Below are 25839 nucleotides of genomic sequence, written 5' to 3' on the forward strand. Positions count from 1 at the left end.
TCCATCTCCTCAAATGCTGTGGACCGCCCAGCACAGGGCAAGGCCACCCAGCATGTGTGGCGCTGCCTCATGATGCATCCGCAGCATCAATTTAAGGTTGACCCCTGCGCTGTCATGCGGTCCACCACAAAAAATGCCCCCGGCACGCCCCCACTCGGCCCGCCACACCTACGAAATGCTGCTTCGCCCAACCCCCCCCCCCCCCCGACGTCCACCGCTGTCAATCATGTTGCGGAAGCATCCTTCTGGGATGCGCATGCAATGTGAATGGCCGCACAGGTGCAGTTTGCCGATGCGCAGCAAAATTAGTGGCCAACACTGAATTAGGCCCAATGATCAACTACTCTCTAGCCAGTGCAGTTTCTAGCGGCGGGCGAGCCGTGCAACCGTACGGGGTGCCCGCCGCGGCACTTTGTGTGTCCGTAATCTCCTCACGACGCAAACGCATCATTCCACGAAACTCCGCCCCCCGAGCAGGAGCGCTCGGGGAGAGGGAGGAGAGATTAGCCTGGAAGGAGGAGGCGGCCGGCGCGAGGGACGTGAGGCGGCGGGACCAGAAGAGCGGGAAGATGTAAGTATTATCTCTATCTTTCTCTCTCTCCCCCCCTTCCTCCCCCCCTCACTTGACACCTGCCTGCCGCACTGTGTAAAATGGGGATACCTGCCTGCCGCACTGTGTAAAATGGGGATACCTGCCTGCCGCACTGTGTAAAATGGGGATACCTGCCTGCCGCACTGTGTAAAATGGGGATACCTGCCTGCCGCACTGTGTAAAATGGGGATATCTGCCTGCCGCACTGTGTAAAATGGGGATACCTGCCTGCCGCACTGTGTAAAATGGGGATACCTGCCTGCCGCACTGTGTAAAATGGGGATATCTGCCTGCCGCACTTTGTAAAATGGGGGCACCTGCCTGCCGTGCAAAATGGGGGCACGTGCCTGCCGCGCTGTGTAAAATGGGGACACTTGCCTGCTGTAATGTGTAAAATGGGGACACCTGCCTGCCGCGCTGTGTAAAATGGGGACACTTGCCTGCTGTAATGTGTAAAATGGGTACTTTATTTTTATTTTTCCCCCCCTGTGGTGGGCGTGATGATATTAGACGAGGCCACATTCACCTTAATGAGACCACACCCATTTTAATCAGGCCACACACCCTTGTCAGAAGCGCGCGCCTCTGGCGCGCGCATGCTTTTTCTTTTTATAGCTATGTGGGGGGGGGGGGGGGGCGCATTTTGAAATCTCGCACTGGAAGCCAAATTGTCTAGAAACATCTAATTCTGTATAATCGCCACATCATAACAGGAAATATCACCACCTCCTGCAAACTGACAACAGGGATACCATAAAGAAACAGTTATGAATCAATAGTCAATAGGTCGACATGGAGAAAAATGTTGACACAGTGAAAAGGTCAACATGGGACAGGTCAACACATGAAAAGATAGACATGAGGTTTAAAAAAAATTTTGGGAGTCGTTTTCTCCGTAACATTACCAGGAACCCCAATAAGTGCATTGCACCCCCTTGCATGGCTTGCTTTTCTCACCACCATGCTGTGGGCAAGGTGCCTAGCTGTGCTCGGCTCAGGTTACTATTCCTAATTGTAGTCCATGTGGATGGTAAAGTATAAATAAGTTAAAAATCCCCCCCCCCCCCCGAAGAAATTGCATCGCAGCAAAGAGGAGCATAGCTACTTCTGTATATCCAGCATAAAAGATATGCAAAGCTGGAAACTAGTGTGTACTTCAATAGTTTACAATGACATTTGACAAACCACAATACGCTGCACAGAAAATCCTTGCAGAAGTACAGATTGCTAAATAGTGGCGCTACTAAAATCTATATTGCTACGAGCAGTGGTGATAATAGAAGTTATGGTAGACTTACCATGGCTAACTATTTCCTCAAGGTCCATAGGCCACAGGTATACCACATGGGGTTTAGGTGGTTTGAAACGAACCAGGCACCAAACAGTTAAAGCTTTTCGGTGCCAGAATGCACTGGGTCCTCCTCACCCATAACCCCTCCCCAGCCCATTCAGTTTAGTAAACAAGCCCAAGGCAGGAGCAGAACAAATGAGAAGGAAGAATGGAACACTCAACAAACACTCATATTAGAAGAGAACTAGTGACCATATAGTAATAGTAATACTCACAAGCTAGGTGCGTCAGGGTGGGAGTTCTGTGGAGCCTATGGACTTTGAAGAAATAGAGTTAATCATGGTAAGTCTATCATAACTTGTATTCTTCAGGGTCCATGGGCTCCACAGGATTACCATGGGGATGTCCTAAAACAGAATCCCCTAAGGGAGGGAATGCTCCTGAGCAGAACGGAGAACCTGTCACCCAAATGCAGCATCCTGGGAGGCAAAGGTACCGAATAAACAGAAACATTGGAAAGTATGGACGGACGATCACGTGGCTGCTCTGCAAAACGGTTTGGCAGATGTCCACGACTAGCTGCCCATGAAGGCTCCACAAACAGAGTGGAAAGAGCCTTGAGCACCATAGGAACAGGTAGATCGGCTAGGAACAGGTAGATCGGCTTCCATGTATGCCTGAGCAATGGTCATTCGAAGCCACAGAGCCAAGGTCTGCTTGTTAGCAGGCCAACCCTTTTTTGTGAAAACCGTACAAAACAAAAACAGCATCATATTTACTGATACTTAGCTCGCTCCACATAAATCTGAAATGCTCACACCACATCCAAGAATACATCACTTGTGGAAGGGTTTGCAGATTGAAAGGCCATTGGTATGAAATTTGGAGACCACCTTAGGAAGGTATCCAGACCTGGTCTGAGGACAGCTCTGTCTGGATTAAAAATTAAAAAAGGAGAGAGACACAAAAGTGCCACTAAAATCAGACACTCTGCGAACAGAGGCAATAGCCAGGAGGAAGAAGGTCTTTCCCATTGGCCATTTTAAATCCACAGAGTCCAATGGTTCAAACTGAGCTGTTTGTAATGCCTGTAGAACTAAAGACAAGTCCCACTGAGTCACCGGAGGGACAAATGGAGGCTGCATACGGAGGATCCCCTGAAAGAAAATAGGGATTTTTGTTTACTTACCGTAAAATCTCTTTCTCTGAGTCCATCTGGGGGACGCTGCGCTGTTATTTGTGGGTTAGAGGTGTGTGATAGTGGAGTTTGGCACAGAATCTATCAAAAAGCTGCCTCCTCCCCCCTCTAACCCCTCCCATCTCCTTCCTGCTCAGCCATCACTCAGTTAACGTTTAGCCAAGCCAAAGGAGATAGACCAGAACAAAAAAACAACCAAATAAACCAGACAAAACCACGGGAGGAATCGCAGCGTCCCCCAGATGGACTCAGAGAAAGATTTTACGGTAAGTAAAGAAAAATCCCTATTTCTCGGTCATCCATCTGGGGGACGCTGCGCTGTTACTTGTGGAATTTCCCAAAGCAAGCTAATGAGAGGAGGGAGACGTTGACGGCATAGCCGTCTGTAAAATACGACGCCCAACAGAGGCAGTCTCCAAACCAAAAGTATGAAAACGGTAAAACTTTGTGAAAGTATGGACTGACGACCAGGTCGCCGCCCTGCACAGCTGCTCAATAGATACATATAAACATAGTAACATAGTATCTGAGGTTGAAAAAAGACAATTGTCCATCGAGTTCAACCTATTTGTGGTCTCCTATGCATGATGATTTGACTAAAATTTCTGACTGATGCTGCTGCCAGCCGTTGCATTTTATCCCTATTTATAGTAACCATACCCCTGGATATCCTTATCCATTAGGAATTTATCTAACCCATTCTTAAAGGTGTTGACAGATTCCGCCATTACAACTCCCTCGGGCAGGGAATTCCAAACACGTATTGTCCTTACCGTGAAAAAGCCTTTACGCCGTATTGTGCGGAATCTCCTCTCCTCTAACCTGAGCGAGTGTCCACGAGTCCTCTGTGTTGATCTAACCAAAAACAGGTCCCGCGCAAGCTCTGTGTATTGTCCCCTTATATATTTGTAGATGTTGATCATATCCCCTCTTAGACTCCGCTTTTCCAATGTAAACATGCCTAGTCTTTCAAGCCTCTCCTTGTATTCCATCGTCTCCATGCCCTTAATTAGTTTGGTCGCCCTCCTCTGTACCTTTTCAAGCTCCAGGATATCCTTTTTGTAGTACGGTGCCCAGAATTGTACACAGTATTCAAGGTGTGGCCTCACTAGTGATTTATATAACGGGAGTATAATACTCTCGTCCCTAGCATCAATACCCCGTTTTATGCATGCTAATATCTTATTAGCCTTCTTTGCTGCAGTCCTACTTTGGGTACTACTGCTTAGCTTGCTATCTATGAGGACACCTAAATCCTTTTCCAGTACAGAATCCCCTAATTTTACCCCATTTAGTAGGTAGGTGTAATTTTTGTTCTTGTTACCACAGTGCATTACCTTACACTTGTCTGTGTTGAAGCGCATTCTCCATTTGGCTGCCCATGCTTCTAATTTAACTAAGTCATTCTGAAGAGACTCGGCATCCTCCTCTGTATTTATAGCCTTACACAATTTGGTATCATCTGCAAAAAATTACACCATGCTCTCTAGACCTTCTGTTAGGTCGTTAATGAAAATATTGAACAATAGCGGTCCTAATACTGAGCCTTGCGGCACACCACTTAGCACTTCAGTCCAAGTTGAAAAAGATCCATTAACCACAACGCGCTGCTCCCGGTTATCTAACCAGTTTTTGACCCAAGTGCATATTGTGCTTCCTAGCCCTGATTCTTGTAGCTTGTAGATAAGTCTCATGTGTGGTACAGTATCGAACGCTTTGGCAAAGTCTAAAAAGATTACATCCACGTCTTTACCCTGATCTAGGTTTGCACTTACGGTTTCATAAAAGCCAAGTAAGTTGTTTTGACAGGATCTGTCCTTCATAAACCCATGTTGATTCCTTTTAATGACCTTATTGACTTCAAGGAACTTCTGAATACTATCTCTTAGAATACCTTCCAATACTTTTCCCACTATAGATGTAAGACTAACTGGTCTATAATTACCTGGTTCAGCTTTACTTCCCTTTTTTAATATAGGCACTACTTCCGCTATACGCCAGTCTTTGGGAACCATACCTGATATAACTGAATCCTTAAAGATCAAAGATAGCGGTTTTGCCAGTTCAGAGTGAAGCTCCATTAGAACCCTTGGGTGAATACCATCGGGCCCTGGTGATTTATTAATCTTTAAATGTTTTAATCGGTCACAGACTACTTCTTCGCTTAAATAAGTACCTATCAGTGGGATATTCTCATTATTGAGATTGTGTGTCAGTCCCTGAAATGGGTCCTCTCTAGTGAATACTGTTGAAAAAAACTCATTTAGTGTGTCCGCTATGTCATTATCATTTTTGCTTAAGACTCCCAACTTGTCTTTTAAAGGGCCTATACTCTCCTTCTTTAATCTCTTGCTATTAATGTATTTAAATAATTTTTTTGGGATTCACTTTGCTTTCCTTACCTACTAGTTTTTCAGTTTCTACTTTAGCCGCTCTTATTTCCTTTTTGCAAATTTTGTTACATTCCCTATAGTGCTGAAATGACTCTGCTTCCCTGTCAGATTTGTATTTTTTAAATGCTCGCCTTTTCCTGCCCATAAGTTCCTTAATCTTTTTGTTAAGCCACATCGGTTTATGATTTTTATTCCTTTTTTTGCTACTCATAGGAATAAATTTGAGTGTATTTTTAGCTAGCAGGAATTTTAGTACCTCCCATTTCTCCGTAGTATTTTTTCCTAAAAACAAACCTTCCCATTCAATATCCCTGAAAAATGCCCTCATCTTTTCAAAATTTGCTTTGCTAAAGTTTAGAGTCCTAGTTGAGCCAGTATAGGGCTGTTTATGGAAACTGATATTGAATGTGACCATATTGTGGTCGCTGTTTCCTATGGGTTCCCCTACTATAATACCTGATACCAAATCCCCATTGTTTGTTAATATCAGGTCTAAGATTGCATTGTACCTAGTTGGTTCCTCAATTAGTTGGACTAAGAAGTTATCATTAAGTGTGTTTAAAAACATATTGCCCCTAGCAGTATCACATGAATCGTTTTTCCAGTTTATCTCTGGATAGTTAAAATCTCCCATCACTACTATGTCTCCTACTCCTGCTGCTCTTTCAATTTGCTTTAGTAACAATTCCTCATCAGATGCGTTGATACCAGGCGGCCTATAGCATACACCCAATACTAACTTTTTTATTCCTTTTTCCCCGCATGCAATTTCTACCCATAATGTCTCGACAGTGTCTACAGTCCCCTCCTGAATATCTTCCCGTATATCAGGTTTTAAAAACGGCTTTACGTAAAGACACACCCCTCCACCCTTTTTATTTAGTCTGTCTCTCCTAAACAGTGTATAGCCCTCTAGATTGACTGTCCAATCATGAGATTCATCCCACCAAGTTTCAGTAATGCCTATAATATCATACTGTTTGCTTGCTGCAAGTATTTCTAGTTCACCCTTTTTACCAGTAATGCTTCTGGCGTTTACATACATACAACTAAGATAAGTATGCACCACCGCGAACAGCCCAAGAGGCTCCAACAGCTCTAGTCGAATGAGCCCTAATTCAGTCAGGAACCGAAACATTCGAAGACACGTAAGCCTGTCTGATGGCCGAAGTTACCCAACGGGCCACAGTGTTCTTGGAAGCCGGCCAACCTCGTTTGGGAGCATCAATCAAAACCAGCAAGGCATCCGTACGACGGAAGGACTCCGTGCGCGACAAATAAATACGTAAGGCCCGAACAACATCCAGGAGGGCCAAATGGGAGTTCTCCCCAGGAGAAGACGACGGAGTAAAAGCTGGAAGGACAATGTCCTGATTTAAATGGAATGCTGAAACAACCTTTGGAGGGAAAGTAGGCTTAGTCAGCAGAACCAACCGGTTCTCATGAAACACTAACAAGGGCGGCCTGCAAGAAAGAGCCGCCAACTCAGACACTCGTCTAGCTGAGGCAATAGCCAAAAGAAAAACAACTTTTTGCGTTAGATAACGTAGTTCCACAGATTCCAAAGGTTCAAATGGAGATTTTTGAAGGGCCGTAAGGACCAAGTTTAAATCCCAGGGAGGAACCGGAGGAACGGGTGGTTGAATTCGAAGTACTCCCTGCAGGAATGTTTGAACCTCTGGAATGATCGCTAGTTTCTTTTGAAAAAGAATCGACAAGGCTGAAACCTGACCCTTCAGTGAAGAAAGCCTCAGGCCCTTATTGAGACCCTCCTGAAGGAAAGAGAGCAGGCGAGGAAGTCTAAACAAATGCGGAGTCAAGCCCCGCTTTTCGCACCAAGCAATGTAAATACGCCATACCCTATGGTAAATGCCAGAAGTCACCGGTTTCCTAGCCCGAATCATCGTCTGTACAATAGAACGAGAAAGACCTTTTGCTTTTAAAATGTTGGATTCAAGAACCAAGCCGTCAAAGCCAGCCGATTTAAATCTGGGTGACGACAAGGCCCTTGAAGAAGAAGATCTGGTCGCAGGGGGAGACGAAAGGGGTCTCCGACGACCATGCTGCGCAGAAGAGTGTAACACTGTCGGCGCGGCCAATCTGGAGCCACCAGAATTATTGCGAGACCTTCTCGCCGAATGCGTTGAAGTAGACGTGGAAGCAGTGGGATTGGCGGAAACACGTAACCCAGTTGAAACTGCCACGGAGCGGTTAGAGCATCGATCAGAAATGCTTGAGGATCCTGAGTCCTTGAGCCGTAGTGAGGACGTTTCTTGTTGCGGCAAGACGCCATCAGGTCTACGTCGGGCATTCCCCAGCGGTCCACTAGAGAGAGGAACACTTCCTGGTGAGTTCCCATTCTCCCGGATGAATCGTGTGACGACTCAAAAAATGTGCTTCCCAGTTCTCGACTCCTGGAATGTGAATTGCGGAAATTACGGGAACCCAACGTTCCGCCCACGTGAGAATCTGAGAGACTTCTCTCATTGCGGACCAGCTGCGAGTTCCTCCCTGTTTGTTGATGTAAGCCACTGCTGTGGCATTGTCGGAATGCACACGAACTGGATGACCCTGTACCATGGTTTGAATCTGAAGGAGTGCATACCGGATCGCCCTCAATTCCAGAATGTTGATCTGTAATTTTGACTCCTGATTGTTCCAGCGCCCCTGGAAGTGATGAGTCTGGAACACTGCTCCCCAACCGCTGAGGCTTGCGTCCGTGGTGACCATCATCCAAGACCAAACCGAGAACGGCGCACCCTTCCTCAAATTGTGACTGTGAAGCCACCAGTGGAGCGACTGACGAGTCTTTACCGACAAGCGTATCAACTGCAATTCGAGACGTGGGTCCGTCCGAGCCCAACAGCTGAGAAGCTGAGCCTGAAGAGGTCGGGCATGAAATCTGGCGTATGGGACTGCCTCGAATGAGGACACCATCTTGCCTAACACCTGCATGCATCTGAGGACCGACACTACCGGTAAGTGTAACAGGGTCCGGATTCTGGACTGCAGATCCTGAATCTTGTCCGTAGGAAGAAACACCTTCTGGCTGTTGGTGTGGAATAAAAGTCCCAGAAAAATCATTTTCTGGGAAGGGAGTAAAGACGACTTTGGAAAGTTGATTATCCACCCGAATGACTGCAGGGTCTCTGTCGTTAGATGCAGGTTCTGAGTGAGAATCTCCGCTGACGGGGCCTTGACCAACAGGTCGTCCAAGTATGGAGTGATGTTGACCCCTTGGCAACGGAGAACCGCAACGACATGACCCATGACCTTTGTAAAAACCTGAGGAGCCGTAGAGAGACCAAAGGGAAGAGCCTGAAACTGAAAATGCCACGGACCGACTGCAAATCTCAGAAGAGATTGATGTCCTATCCAAATCGGGACATGTAAGTAGGCGTCTTTTATGTCTATTGAAGCCAAATATTCCCCTGGCTCCATGGCGGCGATAATTGAGCGAATGGATTCCATCTTGAATTTTTGGGTTGAGAGATACGGGTTGAGAGCTTTTAGATTCAGAATGGGTCGGAACGAACCATCCGGTTTGTCCACAAGAAAAAGACCCGAGTAAAAGCCTCGACCCCTCTGAGGAGAGGGAACCGGAAGCATTACTCCATTTTGTAAGAGGGTTGCTGTTGCCTGAAGAAGAGCTTGACGTCTGGAGGGATCGTCTGGGAGAGGTGTGACGAATAGCCGGGTTGGGACTGTCTCTTCGATATCCAACATATATCCTCTGGATATGACCCCCATTACCCACCGATCTGGTTTCGATAGGAGCCACACTTCCCTGAACTGAAGTAACCGAGCACCAACCCTCATCGATCCCTCCGGAAGACCTGAAGCGTCATGCATCAGGCTTGTCGGCAGGCTTACTGGCCGGTCTGCGAGTAGCCTGAGATCCTCTACCTCTGAATGACCCTCTTCGTGGAAATCTGGAGAAAGCACGAAAGGATTGGAAACTACCTCTGCCCTGCGTACGAAAGGACCGAAACCTTGTAGGCTTCGGTTTGTGAGGAGCAGATGGAAGGAAGGGACTCTTTCCTCCAGTAGTATCTGAAATAATCCTCTTTAACTCCGATCCAAAAAGAAACTCCCCTTCAAAAGGAACTGCCGTCAAGGTCTGCTTTGAGTCCGAATCAGCACTCCAAACCCTAAGCCAAAGAGACCGTCTTGCGGATACTGTCAAGGCAGAAACACGGGACTGTAGCGCAACAGAATCTAACAAGGCCTCACCCACATAAGTAAGAGCCTCCGAAATCTGTTCTGCTAATTGAATGGCTTCCGACGGATCGTCCGACTGCATTCCAGATACAACCTGTGCAAGCCATTCATCCACGGCCTTAAGGACCCAGGCACCCGCCAGAACTGGACGGAGAAAGACACCTGATAAAGAAAACATAGATTTTAGTAATGCTTCTATCTTCCTATCGGTAGGGTCTTTTAAAGTCACAGACTGTACCGAAGGAATAACCGTATCTTTTGCCAAATGTGAAATAGGAGCGTCTACCTTTGGGGCTGTCTCCCAGAATTTTGTATCTTCCTCCGTAAAAGGATATAGAAATTTTAATTTCTTAGGCGCCTGGAAACGAGAATCCGGTTTAAGCCAGGGTTCTTTTAAAATATCCGCAAAGTGAGAGTAAGAAGGGAAGGCAGTAACCTGTCTCTTCTGTCGTTTGAAAAAGGCAGAGGAAGTCTCCGCCACTGCCGCATCCTGAATATTAAGAGTCTGACGAATGGCTTCTATTAGTAATCTAACACCTGAACTAGTAGATAGCTCCTCATCTTCCCAAGCCGAAACTTCGTCCCATTCAGGATCTAGCTCCCCTTCCTCCAATGGAGATGTCAGAGAATCCAACTCCTCTCCCGGAAACGTTATAGCGGGTAACGGCTGTGGTCGCTTAGTAGCAGCCGAACTGCTGGCAGAATTTACAAACTTATTTAAAGACTGAGTTAAATCAGTAAGACACTTGCCCATATTTTGGGCCCAAAGAGGCTCCACCCGAGTCTGAGCATATTCTGCCTCCGACCTAGACTGACGCAAATCTGAAATGGCATCCACCATGTTCTTGACCCATGGGGGCATAGACTGATCTGTGGAACTTCCCTGCTGATCTGCCACTGATGCACCAGAGCACGAAGTACAGAGGGTACCTGCGTCTACACTACCCTTAGCCAGCTTTGAGCCACACTGTGAACAGGAAAAATAAACTACTGAGGCCGTTTTGCCCTTTGTAGGCTTGTCCGGTTTACTGGCCATTTCCTATTCTACTTATGCTTAATATTTAAAAGTAGTAAATATGTACTATCAATCCCTAAACAAGTGATCTAGCAGTTATCTTTAGTGTCCCCAAGAAGGCTGACTGCGATCCCCCACTAGGGCTAGCCCACCATATACTTGCGGTTAGATGTATGTGTAATGAAAAAACTTCCCCTGGAAGATAGTGTTCCGTGTGTGTGCCCGAGTAGCACAGCGTCCCCCCATCTGCAGCCAGAGAAGATGGCGTCAGGAAGCTGTAGAGCAGCGCGCGCGGAAAGAAGTCCCTGCACGCCTGACGTAACCGCCGCGGCTATTCACTGAGTATTTGCCGAAACCGGAAGTTCGGGCCGCCGCGCGCCGCTACACACAGCGGCTGTCGTGGCAGCTTTGTGTTGGTCCCAGGGAGTGTATAACACTCTCCCGGACCTGATCTCTGTACATCCCCACAACCCTTCAGTCACTCTCACTGCAGGTGGAGGAAGAAGGTGAGTGAGTGATGGCTGAGCAGGAAGGAGATGGGAGGGGTTAGAGGGGGGAGGAGGCAGCTTTTTGATAGATTCTGTGCCAAACTCCACTACCACACACCTCTAACCCACAAGTAACAGCGCAACGTCCCCCAGATGGATGACAGAGAAAGGAGTGTTATGGTAGACATACCATGGTTAACACTCTTTCTGCGAGGAACATTGGTTCCACAGGAAAACATCGGGGTGTAGAGTGGATCTTGATCCAGAGGCACCATCAGGCTAAAGCTTTAGGCTGTCCCAGGATGCATTGGGGCCTCCCCTATAAACCCCGCCTCCAGGCACTGAGAGATCAGTTTAGTTAACCAGTCCAATGCAGGAGCAGGCAAGAGAGAAGGTAGATGTTAATCACATAGAACCACATTCTTACGACAGGAGAAGGTACCAGCAGGTAATGCCGTACAAACCCAAAGAAACAAGGTGCGTCAGGGTGGGAGCCCTGCGGAACCAATGTGCCTCGCAGAAAGAATGTTAACTATGGTAAGTCTACCATAACACTCCTTTTCTGCAGCAGGATACATTGGTTTCCACAGGAAAACATTGGGGATGTCCTAAAGCAGTTCCGTCATGCGGAGGACTTCGGCGTACTGGAAGCAGGCTTAGTTTCCTGGGAACCTGCCGCAGCAGGTTTCTTGGATTTAGCTCGACCTCCCCTAAAGAAGTTATTGGACGGCTTGGCCTTTCTAGGCTTGTTAGGCCGAAAGGACTGCAATGCTGATGAAGAGAAGGATTTCTTCGGAGCAGGTGCAGCTGAGGGAAGGAACGGAGACTTACCCGCCATAGCCGTGGATATCCACGCATCCAAAGCTTCCCCAAAGAGAGCCTGACCTGTGTAGGGTAGGGACTCCACACTTTTCCTGGATTTCGCGTCGGCCAACCACTGGCGCAGCCACAGTCCCCGACGAGCTGAAACAGACATGGAAGAGATCCCCGCAGCCATGGAACCCAGGTCTTTAATGGATTCTACCATAAAACCTGCTGAATCGTGAATGTTACGCAAAAACAATTCAACATCACCCATATCCATTGTATCCAAATCCTCAAGTAAGGTGCCTGACAATTTTACTATAGCTTTTGCAATCCATGCACTAGGAATAGTGGGACGTAATATGGCCCCCTAAGCGGTGTGCATTGATTTAAGTGTACTATCAATCTTTCGATCAGCCAGCTCCTTTAAGGCGGTAGATCCCGGAACAGGCAAAACCACCTTCTTTGAGAGTCTGGACACAGATGCGTCAACAATTGGTGGGCTTTCCCATTTTTTCCTATCCTCCTCAGGGAAAGGAAACGCCACCTGGACTCTTTTAGGGATCTGGAATTTTTTCTCAGGGTTTTCCCATGCTTTCTCAAATATAGCATTCAATTCCTTTGGCGCAGGGAAGGTTAGCGAGGCTTTCTTATTTTCAGTGAAAAAAGCCTCCTCAACCTGCTCAGGTGTGGTATCATTAATATTCAACACATCCCTGATAGCCTCTATCATCAATTGCACCCCCTTTGCAAGACAGGCAGACCCCGGCAACACATCCCCATTACCGTCTGTGGTATCAGAATCGGTATCCGTGTCATCTTGCATGACATGAACAAGCGCACGTTTGTGGGGGTATATAGCGGAGCATGCTGAGATACCAGAATCGGGCCATACTGCCATAGAGTTCTGTAATACCTGGGTTGCGGATTCATTACTTGCAACCCTGTCTGAAATCTGAGAAAATAAGAATTTACTTACCGATAATTCTATTTCTCGTAGTCCGTAGTGGATGCTGGGGACTCCGTAAGGACCATGGGGAATAGCGGCTCCGCAGGAGACTGGGCACATCTAAAGAAAGCTTTAGGACTATCTGGTGTGCACTGGCTCCTCCCCCTATGACCCTCCTCCAAGCCTCAGTTAGGATACTGTGCCCGGACGAGCGTACACAATAAGGAAGGATTTTGAATCCCGGGTAAGACTCATACCAGCCACACCAATCACACTGTACAACTTGTGATCTGAACCCAGTTAACAGCATGATAACAGAGGAGCCTCTAGAAAAGATGGCTCACTACAGCAATAACCCGATTTTTTGGTAACAATAACTATGTACCAGTATTGCAGACAATCCGCACTTGGGATGGGCGCCCAGCATCCACTACGGACTACGAGAAATAGAATTATCGGTAAGTAAATTCTTATTTTCTCTAACGTCCTAAGTGGATGCTGGGGACTCCGTAAGGACCATGGGGATTATACCAAAGCTCCCAAACGGGCGGGAGAGTGCGGATGACTCTGCAGCACCAATTGAGAGAACTCCAGGTCCTCCTCAGCCAGGGTATCAATTTTGTAGAATTTTACAAACGTATTTGCTCCTGACCAAGTAGCTGCTCGGCAAAGTTGTAAAGCCGAGACCCCTCGGGCAGCCGCCCAAGATGAGCCCACCTTCCTTGTGGAGTGGGCATTTACAGATTTTTGGCTGTGGCAGGCCTGCCACAGAATGTGCAAGCTGAATTGTACTACAAATCCAACGAGCAATAGTCTGCTTAGAAGCAGGAGCACCCAGCTTGTTGGGTGCATACAGGATAAACAGCGAGTCAGATTTTCTGACTCCAGCCGTCCTGGAAACATATTTTCAGGGCCCTGACAACGTCTAGCAACTTGGAGTCCTCCAAGTCCCTAGTAGCCGCAGGCACCACAATAGGTTGGTTCAGGTGAAACGCTGAAACCACCTTAGGGAGAAACTGAGGACGAGTCCTCAATTCCGCCCTGTCCGAATGGAAAATCAGATAAGGGCTTTTACAGGATAAAGCCGACAATTCTGACACGCGCCTAGCCCAGGCCAGGGCCAACAGCATGACCACTTTCCATGTGAGATATTTTAACTCCACAGATTTAAGTGGTTCAAACCAATGTGACTTTTGGAACCCAAAACTACATTGAGATCCCAAAGTGCCACTGGAGGCACAAAAGGAGGCTGTATATGCAGTACCCCTTTTACAAACGTCTGAACTTCAGGGACTGAAGCTAGTTCTTTTTGGAAGAAAATTGACAGGGCCGAAATTTGAACCTTAATGGACCCCAATTTCAGGCCCATAGACACTCCTGTTTGCAGGAAATGTAGGAATCGACCCAGTTGAATTTCCTCCGTCGGGCCTTACTGGCCTCGCACCACGCAACATATTTTCGCCAAATGCAGTGATAATGTTTTGCGGTTACATCCTTCCTGGCTTTGATCAGGATAGGGATGACTTCATCCGGAATGCCTTTTTTTCCTTCAGGATCCGGCGTTCAACCGCCATGCCGTCAAACGCAGCCGCGGTAAGTCTTGGAACAGACAGGATCCTTGTTGGAGCAGGTCCCTTCTTAGAGGTAGAGGCCACGGATCCTCCGTGAGCATCTCTTGAAGTTCCGGTTACCAAGTCCTTCTTGGCCAATCCGGAGCCACGAATATAGTGCTTACTCCTCTCCATCTTATCAATCTCAGTACCTTGGGTATGAGAGGCAGAGGAGGGAACACATACACTGACTGGTACACCCACGGTGTTACCAGAGCGTCTACAGCTATTGCCTGAGGGTCCCTTGACCTGGCGCAATACCTGTCGAGTTTTTCCCAACGGTTTATAATCATGTGGAAGACTTCTGGGTGAAGTCCCCACTCTCCCGGGTGGAGGTCGTGCTGAGGAAGTCTGCTTCCCAGTTGTCCACTCCCGGAATGAATACTGCTGACAGTGCTATCACATGATTTTCCGCCCAGCGAAGAATCCTTGCAGCTTCTGCCATTGCCCTCCTGCTTCTTGTGCCACCCTGTCTGTTTACGTGGGTGACTGCCGTGATGTTGTCCGACTGGATCAACACCGGCTGACCTTGAAGCAGAGGTCTTGCTAAGCTTAGAGCATTGTAAATGGCCCTTAGCTTCAGGATATTTATGTGAAGTGATGTCTCCAGGCTTGACCATAAGCCCTGGATATTCCTTCCCTGTGTGACTGCTCCCCAGCCTCGCAGGCTGGCATCCGTGGTCACCAGGACCCAGTCCTGAATGCCGAATCTGCGGCCCTCTAGAAGATGAGCACTCTGCAACCACCACAGGAGGGACACCCTTGTCCTTGGTGACAGGGTTATCCGCTGATGCATCTGAAGATGCGACCCGGACCATTTGTCCAGCAGGTCCCACTGGAAAGTTCTTGCGTGGAATCTGCCGAATGGGATTGCTTCGTAGGAAGCCACCATTTTACCCAGAACCCTAGTGCATTGATGCACTGAGACTTGGCTCGGTTTTAGGAGGTTCCTGACTAGCTCGGATAACTCCCTGTCTTTCCCCTCCGGGAGAAACACCTTTTTCTGGACTGTGTCCAGGATCATCCCTAGGAACCGAAGACAAGTCGTCGGAACCAGCTGCGATTTTGGAATATTGAGAATCCAATCGTGCTGCCGCAACACTACCTGAGATAGTGCTACACCGACCTCCAACTGTTCCCTGGATCTTACCCTTATCAGGGAATCGTCCAAGTAAGGGATAACTAAAATTCCCTTCCTTCGAAGGAATATCATCATTTCGGCCATTACCTTGGTAAAGACCCGGGGTGCCGTGGACCATCCATACGGCAGCGTCTGAACTGATAGTGACAGTTCTGTACCATAAACCTGAGGTACCCTTGGTGAGAAGGGTAAATTTTGACATGAAGGTAAGCATCCTTGATGTCCCGAGACATCATGTAGTCCCCTTCTTCCAGGTTCGCAATCACTGCTCTGAGTGACTCAATCTTGAATTTGAACCTCTGTATGTAAGTGTTCAAAGATTTTAGATTTAGAATCGGTCTCACCGAGCCGTCCGCCTTCGGTACCACAACAGTGTGGAATAATACCCCGTTCCCTGTTGCAGGAGGGGTACCTTGATTATCACCTGCTGGGAATACAGCTTGTGAATGGCTTCCAAAACTGTCTCCCTGTCAGAAGGAGACATCGGTAAAGCCGACTTTAGGAAAACGGCGAGGGGGAGACGTCTCGAATTCTAATTTGTACCCCTGAGATATCACCTGAAGGATCCAGGGGTCTACTTGCGAGTGAGTCCACTGCGCGCTGAAATTCATTGAGACGGGCCCCCCACCGTGCCTGATTCTGCTTGTAAAGCCCCAGCGTCATACTGAGGGCTTGGCAGAGGCGGGAGAGGGTTTCTGTTCCTGGGAACTGGCTGATTTCTGCAGCCTTTTTCCTCTCCCTCTGTCACGGGGCAGAAATGAGGAACATTTTGCCCGCTTGTCCACGAAAAGACTGCGCCTGATAATACGGCGTCTTCTCATGTTGAGAGGCGACCTGGGGTACAAACGTGGATTTCCCAGCTGTTGCCGTGGCCACCAGGTCTGAAAGACCGACCCCAAATAACTCCTCCCCTTATTAAGGCAATACTTCCAAATGCCGTTTGGAATACGCATCACCTGACCACTGACGTGTCCATAACCCTCTACTGGTAGAAATGGACAACGCACTTAGACTTGATGCCAGTCGGCAAATATTCCGCTGTGCATCACGCATATATAGAAATGCATCTTTTAAATGCTCTATAGGCAAAAATATACTGTCCCTATCTAGGGTATCAATATTGTCAGTCAGGGAATCCGACCACGCCAACCGAGCACTGCACATCCAGGCTGAGGCGATTGCTGGTCGCAGTATAACACCAGTATGTGTGTAAATACATTTTAGGATACCCTCCTGCTTTCTATCAGCAGGATCCTTAAGGGCGGCCATCTCAGGAGAGGGTAGAGCCCTTACAAGCGTGTGAGCGCTTTATCCACCCTAGGGGGTGTTTCCCAATGCACCCTAACCTCTGGCGGGAAAGGATATAATGCCAATAACATTTTAGAAATCAGTTGTTATCGGGGGAAAACCACGCATCATCACACACCTCATTTAATTTCTCAGATTCAGGAAAACTACAGGTAGTTTTTCCTCACCGAACATAATACCCCTTTTTGGTGGTACTCGTATTATCAGAAATGTGTAAAACATTTTTCATTGCCTCAATCATGTAACGTGTGGCCCTACTGGAAGTCACATTTGTCTCTTCACCCTCGACACTGGAGTCAGTATCCGTGTCGGCGTCTATATCTGCCATCTGAGGTAACAGGCGCTTTAGAGCCCCTGACGGCCTATGAGACGTCTGGACAGGCACAAGCTGAGTAGCCGGCTGTCTCATGTCAACCACTGTCTTTTATACAGAGCGGACACTGTCACGTAATTCCTTCCAACAGTTCATCCACTCAGGTGTCGACCCCCTAGGGGGTGGGGGTGACATCACTATTACAGGCAATCTGCTCCGTCTCCACATCATTTTTCTCCTCATACATGTCGACACAAACGTACCGACATACAGCACACACACAGGGAATGCTCTGATAGAGGACAGGACCCCACTAGCCCTTTGGGGAGACAGAGGGAGAGTTTGCCAGCACACACCAAAGCGCTATATATATACAGGGATAACCTTATATAAGTGTTTTTCCCCTTATAGCTGCTGTATTGTTAATACTGCGCTAATTAGTGCCCCCCTCTCTTTTTTAACCCTTTCTGTAGTGTAGTGACTGCAGGGGAGAGCCAGGGGAGCTTCCCTCCAACTGAGCTGTGAGGGAAAATGGCGCCAGTGTGCTGAGGAGATAGGCTCCGCCCCTTTTCGGCGGACTTTTCTCCTGCTTTTTTATGGATTCTGGCAGGGGTTAAAATTCATCCATATAGCCCTGGGGGCTATATGTAATGTATTTTCGCCAGCCAAGGTGTTTTTATTGCTGCTCAGGGCGCCCCCCCCTAGCGCCCTGCACCCTCAGTGACCGAAGTGTGAAGTGTGCTGAGGAGCAATGGCGCACAGCTGCAGTGCTGTGCGCTACCTTGGTGAAGACAGGATGTCTTCTGCCGCCGATTTTACGGACCTCTTCTGTCTTCTGGCTCTGTAAGGGGGCCGGCGGCGCGGCTCTGGGACCCATCCATGGCTGGGCCTGTGATCGTCCCTCTGGAGCTAATGTCCAGTAGCCTAAGAAGCCCAATCCACTCTGCACGCAGGTGAGTTCGCTTCTTCTCCCCTTAGTCCCTCGATGCAGTGAGCCTGTTGCCAGCAGGTCTCACTGAAAATAAAAAACCTAAACTAAAACTTTCACTAAGCAGCTCAGGAGAGCCCCTAGTGTGCACCCTTCTCGTTCGGGCACAGAGATCTAACTGAGGCTTGGAGGAGGGTCATAGGGGGAGGAGCCAGTGCACACCAGATAGTCCTAAAGCTTTCTTTAGATGTGCCCAGTCTCCTGCGGAGCCGCTATTCCCCATGGTCCTTACGGAGTCCCCAGCATCCACTTAGGACGTTAGAGAAATCCAAGATTTGATAGATGAAAGCCACTCAGGTTCCCTTGCTGGAATCTGTGCTAAACCAGTGCTATCCTGATTACATGGAATGGGATCATCCTGGGAGGACATATCCTCCGCAGCATATGACAGTGTTCCTGGACATACCTAAAGGAGACCACAAAACGCTCCACACACAGGGGAGGGCAGACAGAGTTTCCCCCCCAAGAATGGCAAGAGAGACACAGATTGGAGCCAACTCACACACAGCGCTTTTAACCAAAGGGAGACCCCTTGTCAGCACTGACTGTGCACCTTAATAGTATACATACATAGGTGTGCGCAGGGGGGGTGCCTGGTGCGCACAGGCACCCCCTAATGTCCGGCACCCTGATCTCACATGCCTGATGTAGAGATCACTGAGCTTGCTGATCACTGTCCCCTATGCGCTGCACCATGTCAGGACTGACTGGACGCCTGGGTTAATCAAGGGTGCCACTGGGTTTCAAACTCCTGGCTTCACCTCCATGTACAAAAACAATGTGATGTGATTACGTCATGCTGCTCGCATGACCACCCGTCACACCTGCCACACGCCCACCTCTATCCTTCTATGCTATGCCAACGCCAGCCACTGATGAGGAGCAGCATGCAGCCAGCGTTCCTCTTAGGAAGACAAATTCAATACTGGCAGGCAGCCGGCAGCAGCATTGACACACGTCACTCGTTTTTCCAGCAGCAGCAGTACTAGTCTGCGACTGTCAGTGTCAGTGAATGACTGACTTGTAAGTAAGCTGCTGCAGCTTGCAGGGGAAAGAGCGGGGGAGCCAGACCAGGCTGAGGAGGAGCAGTGTAATTGCAGTGAGTGCCATCAGGGGTGCTTGTTTGGTGCACACCACAACATCTGACAATGTATCTGCTTTATTAAGATTGGTACAAGGGTGGATATTTTATAGTGCATCAATAGATGGTGCTAGACACGCCCAAAAGGCGGTGCTAGACACACCCCTCCGACGGTGCACCCCCTAATAAAATATGCTGCGCACGCCTATGTATACATAGTCGTATTGCAGCCTTCCACCCCCCCCTTCTACAACCCCCTGGTACCGTGAGAGATAGCTGGAGTTGCTGTGGAGGGACCTTCTTTCTCCTGATCTCCTGTGCAGGCAGGAAAATGGCGCTGCACGCTGCTGGGTCCACTCTGAGAAGCTCCGCCCCCAAAATGGCGCTGTCTTCTCACTCTTCATCTGATTATACTGGCCTGAGGATTGATGCTGGCTGAGATCCTGGAACCCTGACAGGCTTTGTGACCAGTGTAGGGTGTAAGCGCTGGCACAGGGCGACCCTCAGCGTGCCGCACTATGTACCGCTGAGCCATCCCGGAGCGCAGTACCCTGCTGCTGCCATCTTCACAACGCCCCCCCCGCTTGCTAGGGGGGTCGTGACTTACTCGCCACAATCTTCAGCTCTGTAAGGGGTTGGCGGCATGCTGCTGGGGTGAGTGATCCCCTGTGGCGGGGAACGTTCTATTCCCTCAGGAGCTCAGTGTCCTGTCAGCGGAGTAAGTGGCTCAGACCCCGCAGGGTGGACACTACTCCCCCCTTAGTCCCACGCTGCAGGGAGGCTGTTGCCAGCAGCCTCCCTGTAAAATAATAAACTTTTACCAGAGAAGATCTGTAGAGCTCCCCTAGCTGTAACCAGCTCCTCCGGGCACATTTTCTAAACCGAGTCTGGTAGGAGGGGCATAGAGGGAGGAGCCAGCCCACACTCTCAAACTCTTAAAGTGCCAATGGCACCTGGTGGACCCGTCTATACCCCATGGTACCAGTGTGGACCCCAGCATCCTCTAGGACGCAAGAGAAAATATGTTATCAGGGTCAAACACAGGATTCTAAAGGGGGCTTTCCGAATGCATCCACAATCTCCTGCGCTGCGGGACAGTGCAGCAGTTCGGGAGTCTGGGGATGGGGTAGCAGAACATGGTAACGACCCCGGACATAAACATGTCTTTTAATACACTGGACAGTGTATGGAATACGACAGTACTGTCACTATCCACGCCACCAACTACACTACCTTTATCAACCTGGTGCATACTTGCCTACCTGACCCTCTCCATGAGGGAGAAAATGCTCTGTTCCTGGACTTTCCTGGTAATGTATGATTGCCATCACCTGTGGTGAAACACCTTTCTTATCAATTAACTAGCTCACCACAGGTGATGGCAATCCTACATTACCAGGAAAGTCCAGGAACAGAGCATTTTCTCCCTCATGGAGAGGGTCAGGTAGTAGGCAAGTATGACCTGGTGGCGAGCGAAGCAGGCATGAGAGGGTACATTTGATTTCGTGTAGGGTACCCGGTTCGTTGCTTGCTCCTCCCCCCTGGTGACGTCAGAGGTCCTTTCCCCCAACTTGGTTTTTAGACATAAGCGTAATGGGTACACACTAATAGATATATCTGCAGATCAATTGATCGGCAGATATATCTATGGATGGATCGAGCAGTGTGTTCAGCATACACACTGCCCGATCCATCGGGGACTGACGTCATGAACTGGGCGGGCATGTACACACGCCCACCCAGTTCAGCTGTCAATCACCGCCGGCCGCCTCAGCATGTGTACGGTCGGTCGGCCGACCGCCCCGTACACACACAGCGACGCGCCAATATATCGGTAGATATATTGGCCGTCGGCTGTGCTGCGGGGCCGACGCGATACGTCTGTGAACGACGGAGTTTACAGACGTATCGGCCGTACACACTGGCCGACGGTCCCGCGATATATCGGCCGTTCAGGAGAACGGCCGATATATCGACCAGTGTGTACGGGCCTTAACTTTCTGCATTATCTTAGTAACAGGCAGGATCTCCTCTAGGCACCCCCTGGTGGGTAGTGCTGCATGTATGTAATACTCATTCCCCAACATCAAGTTACATCAGTAGAACGCTATAGAGGCTGCACAGGTAACCAGTTATGATCTGCTCCTCCCAACACTCCCTCCCCATGTGCTCCCAGCACTACAGGTAACCATGGTGATAAATGGCCTACCCGCACTACGTATAAATGCGAATCAGCCAGCTGGGAAGCCCTGGAGATCACGTTATCGGCCGAGTCACTGCTAGGCGCCATGATGCCGGAATCTTGATAATGATGAGGCTGGGGATGGCCACACTAACTCCGGCAACCGCAGGCCGCTGTACTACACTCTTTCCTTACACAGGCTCACAGCTTCACATGCACACCTCAGACTGCAGGAGCTCTAGTGTACAACACCGTGACCAATCGGGATTTGACAGCTCGTGAGCACGTGATGAAGAACGGAGCCGGCCGGAGCCTCACTGCGCATGTGCACTGCGGCGGTTTGTTACACTGAGGTTACACACGTGTGTATATGCGCAATGTACCGTAATTACTATGTCCTATAAGGGAAAAGGGAAAAAAACGAAAAAAAAACAAAGCAGCATTTTGAAAGACTTATTATAGACGGGTTGAGAGATTACATGTATTTATCTTACTAATAAGAATATATATAATGCTATAATATATAGTCTGAAGTCAACGTACTATATACACTGCTCAAAAAAATAAAGGGAACACTTAACACAATGTAACTCCAAGTCAATCACACTTCTGTGAAATCAAACTGTCCACTTAGGAAGCAACACTGATTGACAATCAATTTCACATGCTGTTGTGCACAGGGTCGGATCTAGACTTTTCTTTTAGGGGGGGCGGTTTACGGTTTAATCTTGACCCCTCCCCTCTCCAGTCCCGACTCCTCCCCTCTCTCGTCTTGACTCCACCCCTCTCATCTTGACCCCTCCCATCTTGACTCCTCCCCTCTCCCGTCCAAATTCATCCATCACACAAATAGGTATAATTGCAGGTAAAGGATTTGTTAGTGGATGTTAGGTATAATAATCACTTCTACAACACATCAAAGCAAAGTTGCCCAATATGACATCTATCCAAATCCCTCCTTATGTTCATCATAATGTATGACACGTCATGTACAATTGTGATACCTACAGTATAAAAAGTTATAATCCCCTAATATTGGGGTATAGCAAAAGAAAATTAAATATAAACAAAATGTCTGGAGTAATTATTTGCAGCTATTTCTCATCTTAATATGAGGTACTGATATAGAGACAGTCAATCATCAAGGTTTATATGTCAACGTCGTTATGAAATACAGTATTATCATAAACCTTGATGATTGACTGAATCTATATAAGCGCATTATATTAAAATGAGAAACAGTAACAATGTGATAATACCTATAATTCCTTTCTTTGGGATACTAGCAACTTTTATGGATACAAATGGTAACAACTGGCATTTTATGTGTTACTGAACCAGGAAGGGAAGACACATTATAATACCCTGTTATATTATTATAATAAGGGGAACTGCTGAATAGTACCAAGGGGATTTTAGGCACAGAGTCTTGGGGGGGTTAGACCAATTATTTGATAATCCCACACAGTACTCAACACTTGCCAACCCTAATAGATGAATTCCACATTTGTAATTGTCCAATAATGGAGTTTGAGACTAACCAGGATTAAGTGAGAGTACGTAATACTCGCAGGAGTTCACCTGTAGATTAAAATCCCTTTTGCATCTATGTGCCACATAGGTTTGGGAAATCCCCCCACCACCCTTTTTTTTCCAGAAAAATGTTGCAAGTATACCATAGTTATCTGATTGATACAATTAATTTAAGGAATTATAGGTATTATCACATTGTTGTATAGAATTTAGCCAGTGCTACTGCATATGTAGGTTGTTCATAAATATACCACTTCAGATACAGCAGATGTCATACTTCTTATTAGGCTCATTCAGCTATCTCCAATGAAAGGGATAAGCAAATATAGTGAAGTACTGTTTAATAATTGTAAATTTCAGCCAAACCTGAGCCTGCACCAGTGGGAGAACCCAGGACTTGCACTGTTTCAAGTGCATTCTGAACTGCTTAAATAACAGTTCATGTCTAGCTGGAATTGTCAAAATTTGGCCACTTGGAAATACATGTGATCTGTGTGGAGTTTATATGTTTTCGTTTTTCTCATATTAAATCTTACAATTATTAAACAGTGTTTCACTATAATTGCTTATCTCTTACATTTTGGGTATATCTGAATGAGCCTAATAAGAAGTATACTGTGAGATATGACATCTGCTGTATCTGAAGTGGTATATTTATGAATGACCTACATACTGTATGCAGTAGCGCTGGATAACTTCTATTCAACCTTTTTTGGCACATATTTGGTGAAGATGTGAGGATACCTTTAAGTAAAATATTGAGCTCACCGAGCTGCTTTTTTTCTGCTTGTGCGCACTGCTAGGATTGTCTATTTTATAAATCTATTATCAGATTGTTAATGTTTCTCATGTTAATATGAGGTGCTGATATAGAATAAGTCAATCATAATTAATCCAGACATTCTGCTTTAATTTAATATTTTTTTGTTATACCCCAATATTAGGGAATTACAACTTTGTATACTGTAGGTATCACAACTGTACATGACGTGTCATAAATTATGATGAACATATAGATGGTATAATAGAGGGCCATCAAAATACGGCATTTGTGGCAACAGTAGTGACAAGACATTTGGCATAATTCAAACTTGATCGTAGCCGTGCAGCTACGATCAGTTACTCAGACATGCGGGGGGGGGGGGGGGACCCAGCACAAGGCTAGTCCGCCCCGCATGTCTGACTCCCCACCGTACAAGTTCAAAACCATCGCACAGCGGCAATGCTTTTGTACTTGATGAGTAGCTCCCTACCAGCGCAGCTCCTGCGCACAGGCAGGGAGCTACTAGTCACTGACCGGGTCACAGCGGCTGCGTGTGACGTCACGCAGCAGCCTGCCCCCCGCACGGTCCGGGCACACCTGCGTTGCCTGGACCGCACCCCTAAAAAGGCAGCAAAACGCCACCGGCCCGCACCCTCCTGCCCAGCGTCCGCCTCTGCCTGGCAGGGCTGAGATGGCCGTCGGCTGTCTGGCATGCACCAGCGTATATGTGCAGTTCAAACCTGAACGGCTGCTGTGAGAAAATGCACAGCAGTGATCAGGTGTGAATTAGGCCCCTTGTCTGTAATGACATCAGTTATAAGAGAGTGAGGCTCCCGAGGACGCACCATATCAAGCAATTGAAATATTTCTAGGGATTTGGATAGATGTTATATTGGGGGACTTTGATTTGATGTGTTGTAGAAGTGATTATTATACCAAACACCCACTAACAAATCCTTTACCTGCTTATCTTGCAATATATCCCTACCAGCTATTAGGGTGCCATTTATAATCAAGGGATCTCTCCCACTGATATATAAACTGATGCACATTATAGGACCAATGCTATACAGGAACTTGAAGACGTTAATACTCATTTGTGAGGCTATAGTGAGGGCACCTTGTAGGGGAATTACACGGTGAGGACAATTCCGAGTTGATACCTTGTAGAAGGAGTATGGTGTTATGAGAAAGTAACCAAATAGAGGACAGATTAGCATACACCATATTTCTTGTATAGCATTTTTATACACATTTTCTGTACTTTTACACGCATCTCTCTATTATTTTAGTATTTCACTGACAGGACATGATATGTAATGTTTAATATTATGAAATACAAGGAATATTTTAAAACCTATAAGTGCATCTACTACAGACATCCTCTGTTCTACTGTATCGCACATATGTGAGACTCAACCTGTAATACCCTGCCTAGGGAATATGGCAAGAAGATCTCTTACTGGCTGGTTCCTCTGCAACAGGCTGGTAAGATGGTCCCTTTTCCACAGGCTGGTCAATGGCACAGATTGGCAGGAAAGTCCCTCTGGCTGGTCTCTGGGTGCAGGAATGCAGCATGCTCTCAGCGTGGAAAAAAGTAAACACACTATAGTATACTGTTTGTATTAGCCCACTAGCCTGTCTTATAAGTGAAGCCACGCCCCCAACACACAGCCACACTTCCTGGATCTGTTATCAGCAAGGAGACGCTGGGGAGATGAAAGCAGTCTCAATCAACAAACTATGTTGATTGATTAACTGCCGTGCAGGCCAAAAGGGTGAGTGAGGAGGAAGGGGCACCCGCTGTGAGCTGCTGCGACTCACACCACTGACTATAGCTGACTGACTATAGCTGACGGCCAGCTGAGATAGGAAGGGGTTAAGGAGCAGGACTTCACAGACAGATTGTCTGTAGGCAGAAGTGTGCTAGGGGGGGCGATCGCCCCCACCGCCCCCCTCTGTATCCGTG

At 47.7% G+C, this 25839-nt stretch overlaps 1 protein-coding gene across 1 annotated transcript in view; it reads right to left on the reverse strand.

Moving 5' to 3' along the window:
- Positions 1–21789, reverse strand: part of C4H3orf33 (chromosome 4 C3orf33 homolog) — a 151478-nt gene extending 129689 nt beyond the window's left edge. Inside the window, exon 1 of the mRNA XM_063916112.1 lies at positions 21602–21789. Within this exon, the coding sequence (XP_063772182.1) occupies positions 21602–21682 (81 nt within the window). The 5' untranslated portion in view covers positions 21683–21789. The remainder of the gene's footprint in view (positions 1–21601) is intronic.
- Between the last annotated feature and the right edge of the window lie 4050 nt (positions 21790–25839).

Source organism: Pseudophryne corroboree, chromosome 4 (assembly GCF_028390025.1).
Source record: "Pseudophryne corroboree isolate aPseCor3 chromosome 4, aPseCor3.hap2, whole genome shotgun sequence".
NCBI classification, from domain to species: domain Eukaryota; kingdom Metazoa; phylum Chordata; class Amphibia; order Anura; family Myobatrachidae; genus Pseudophryne; species Pseudophryne corroboree.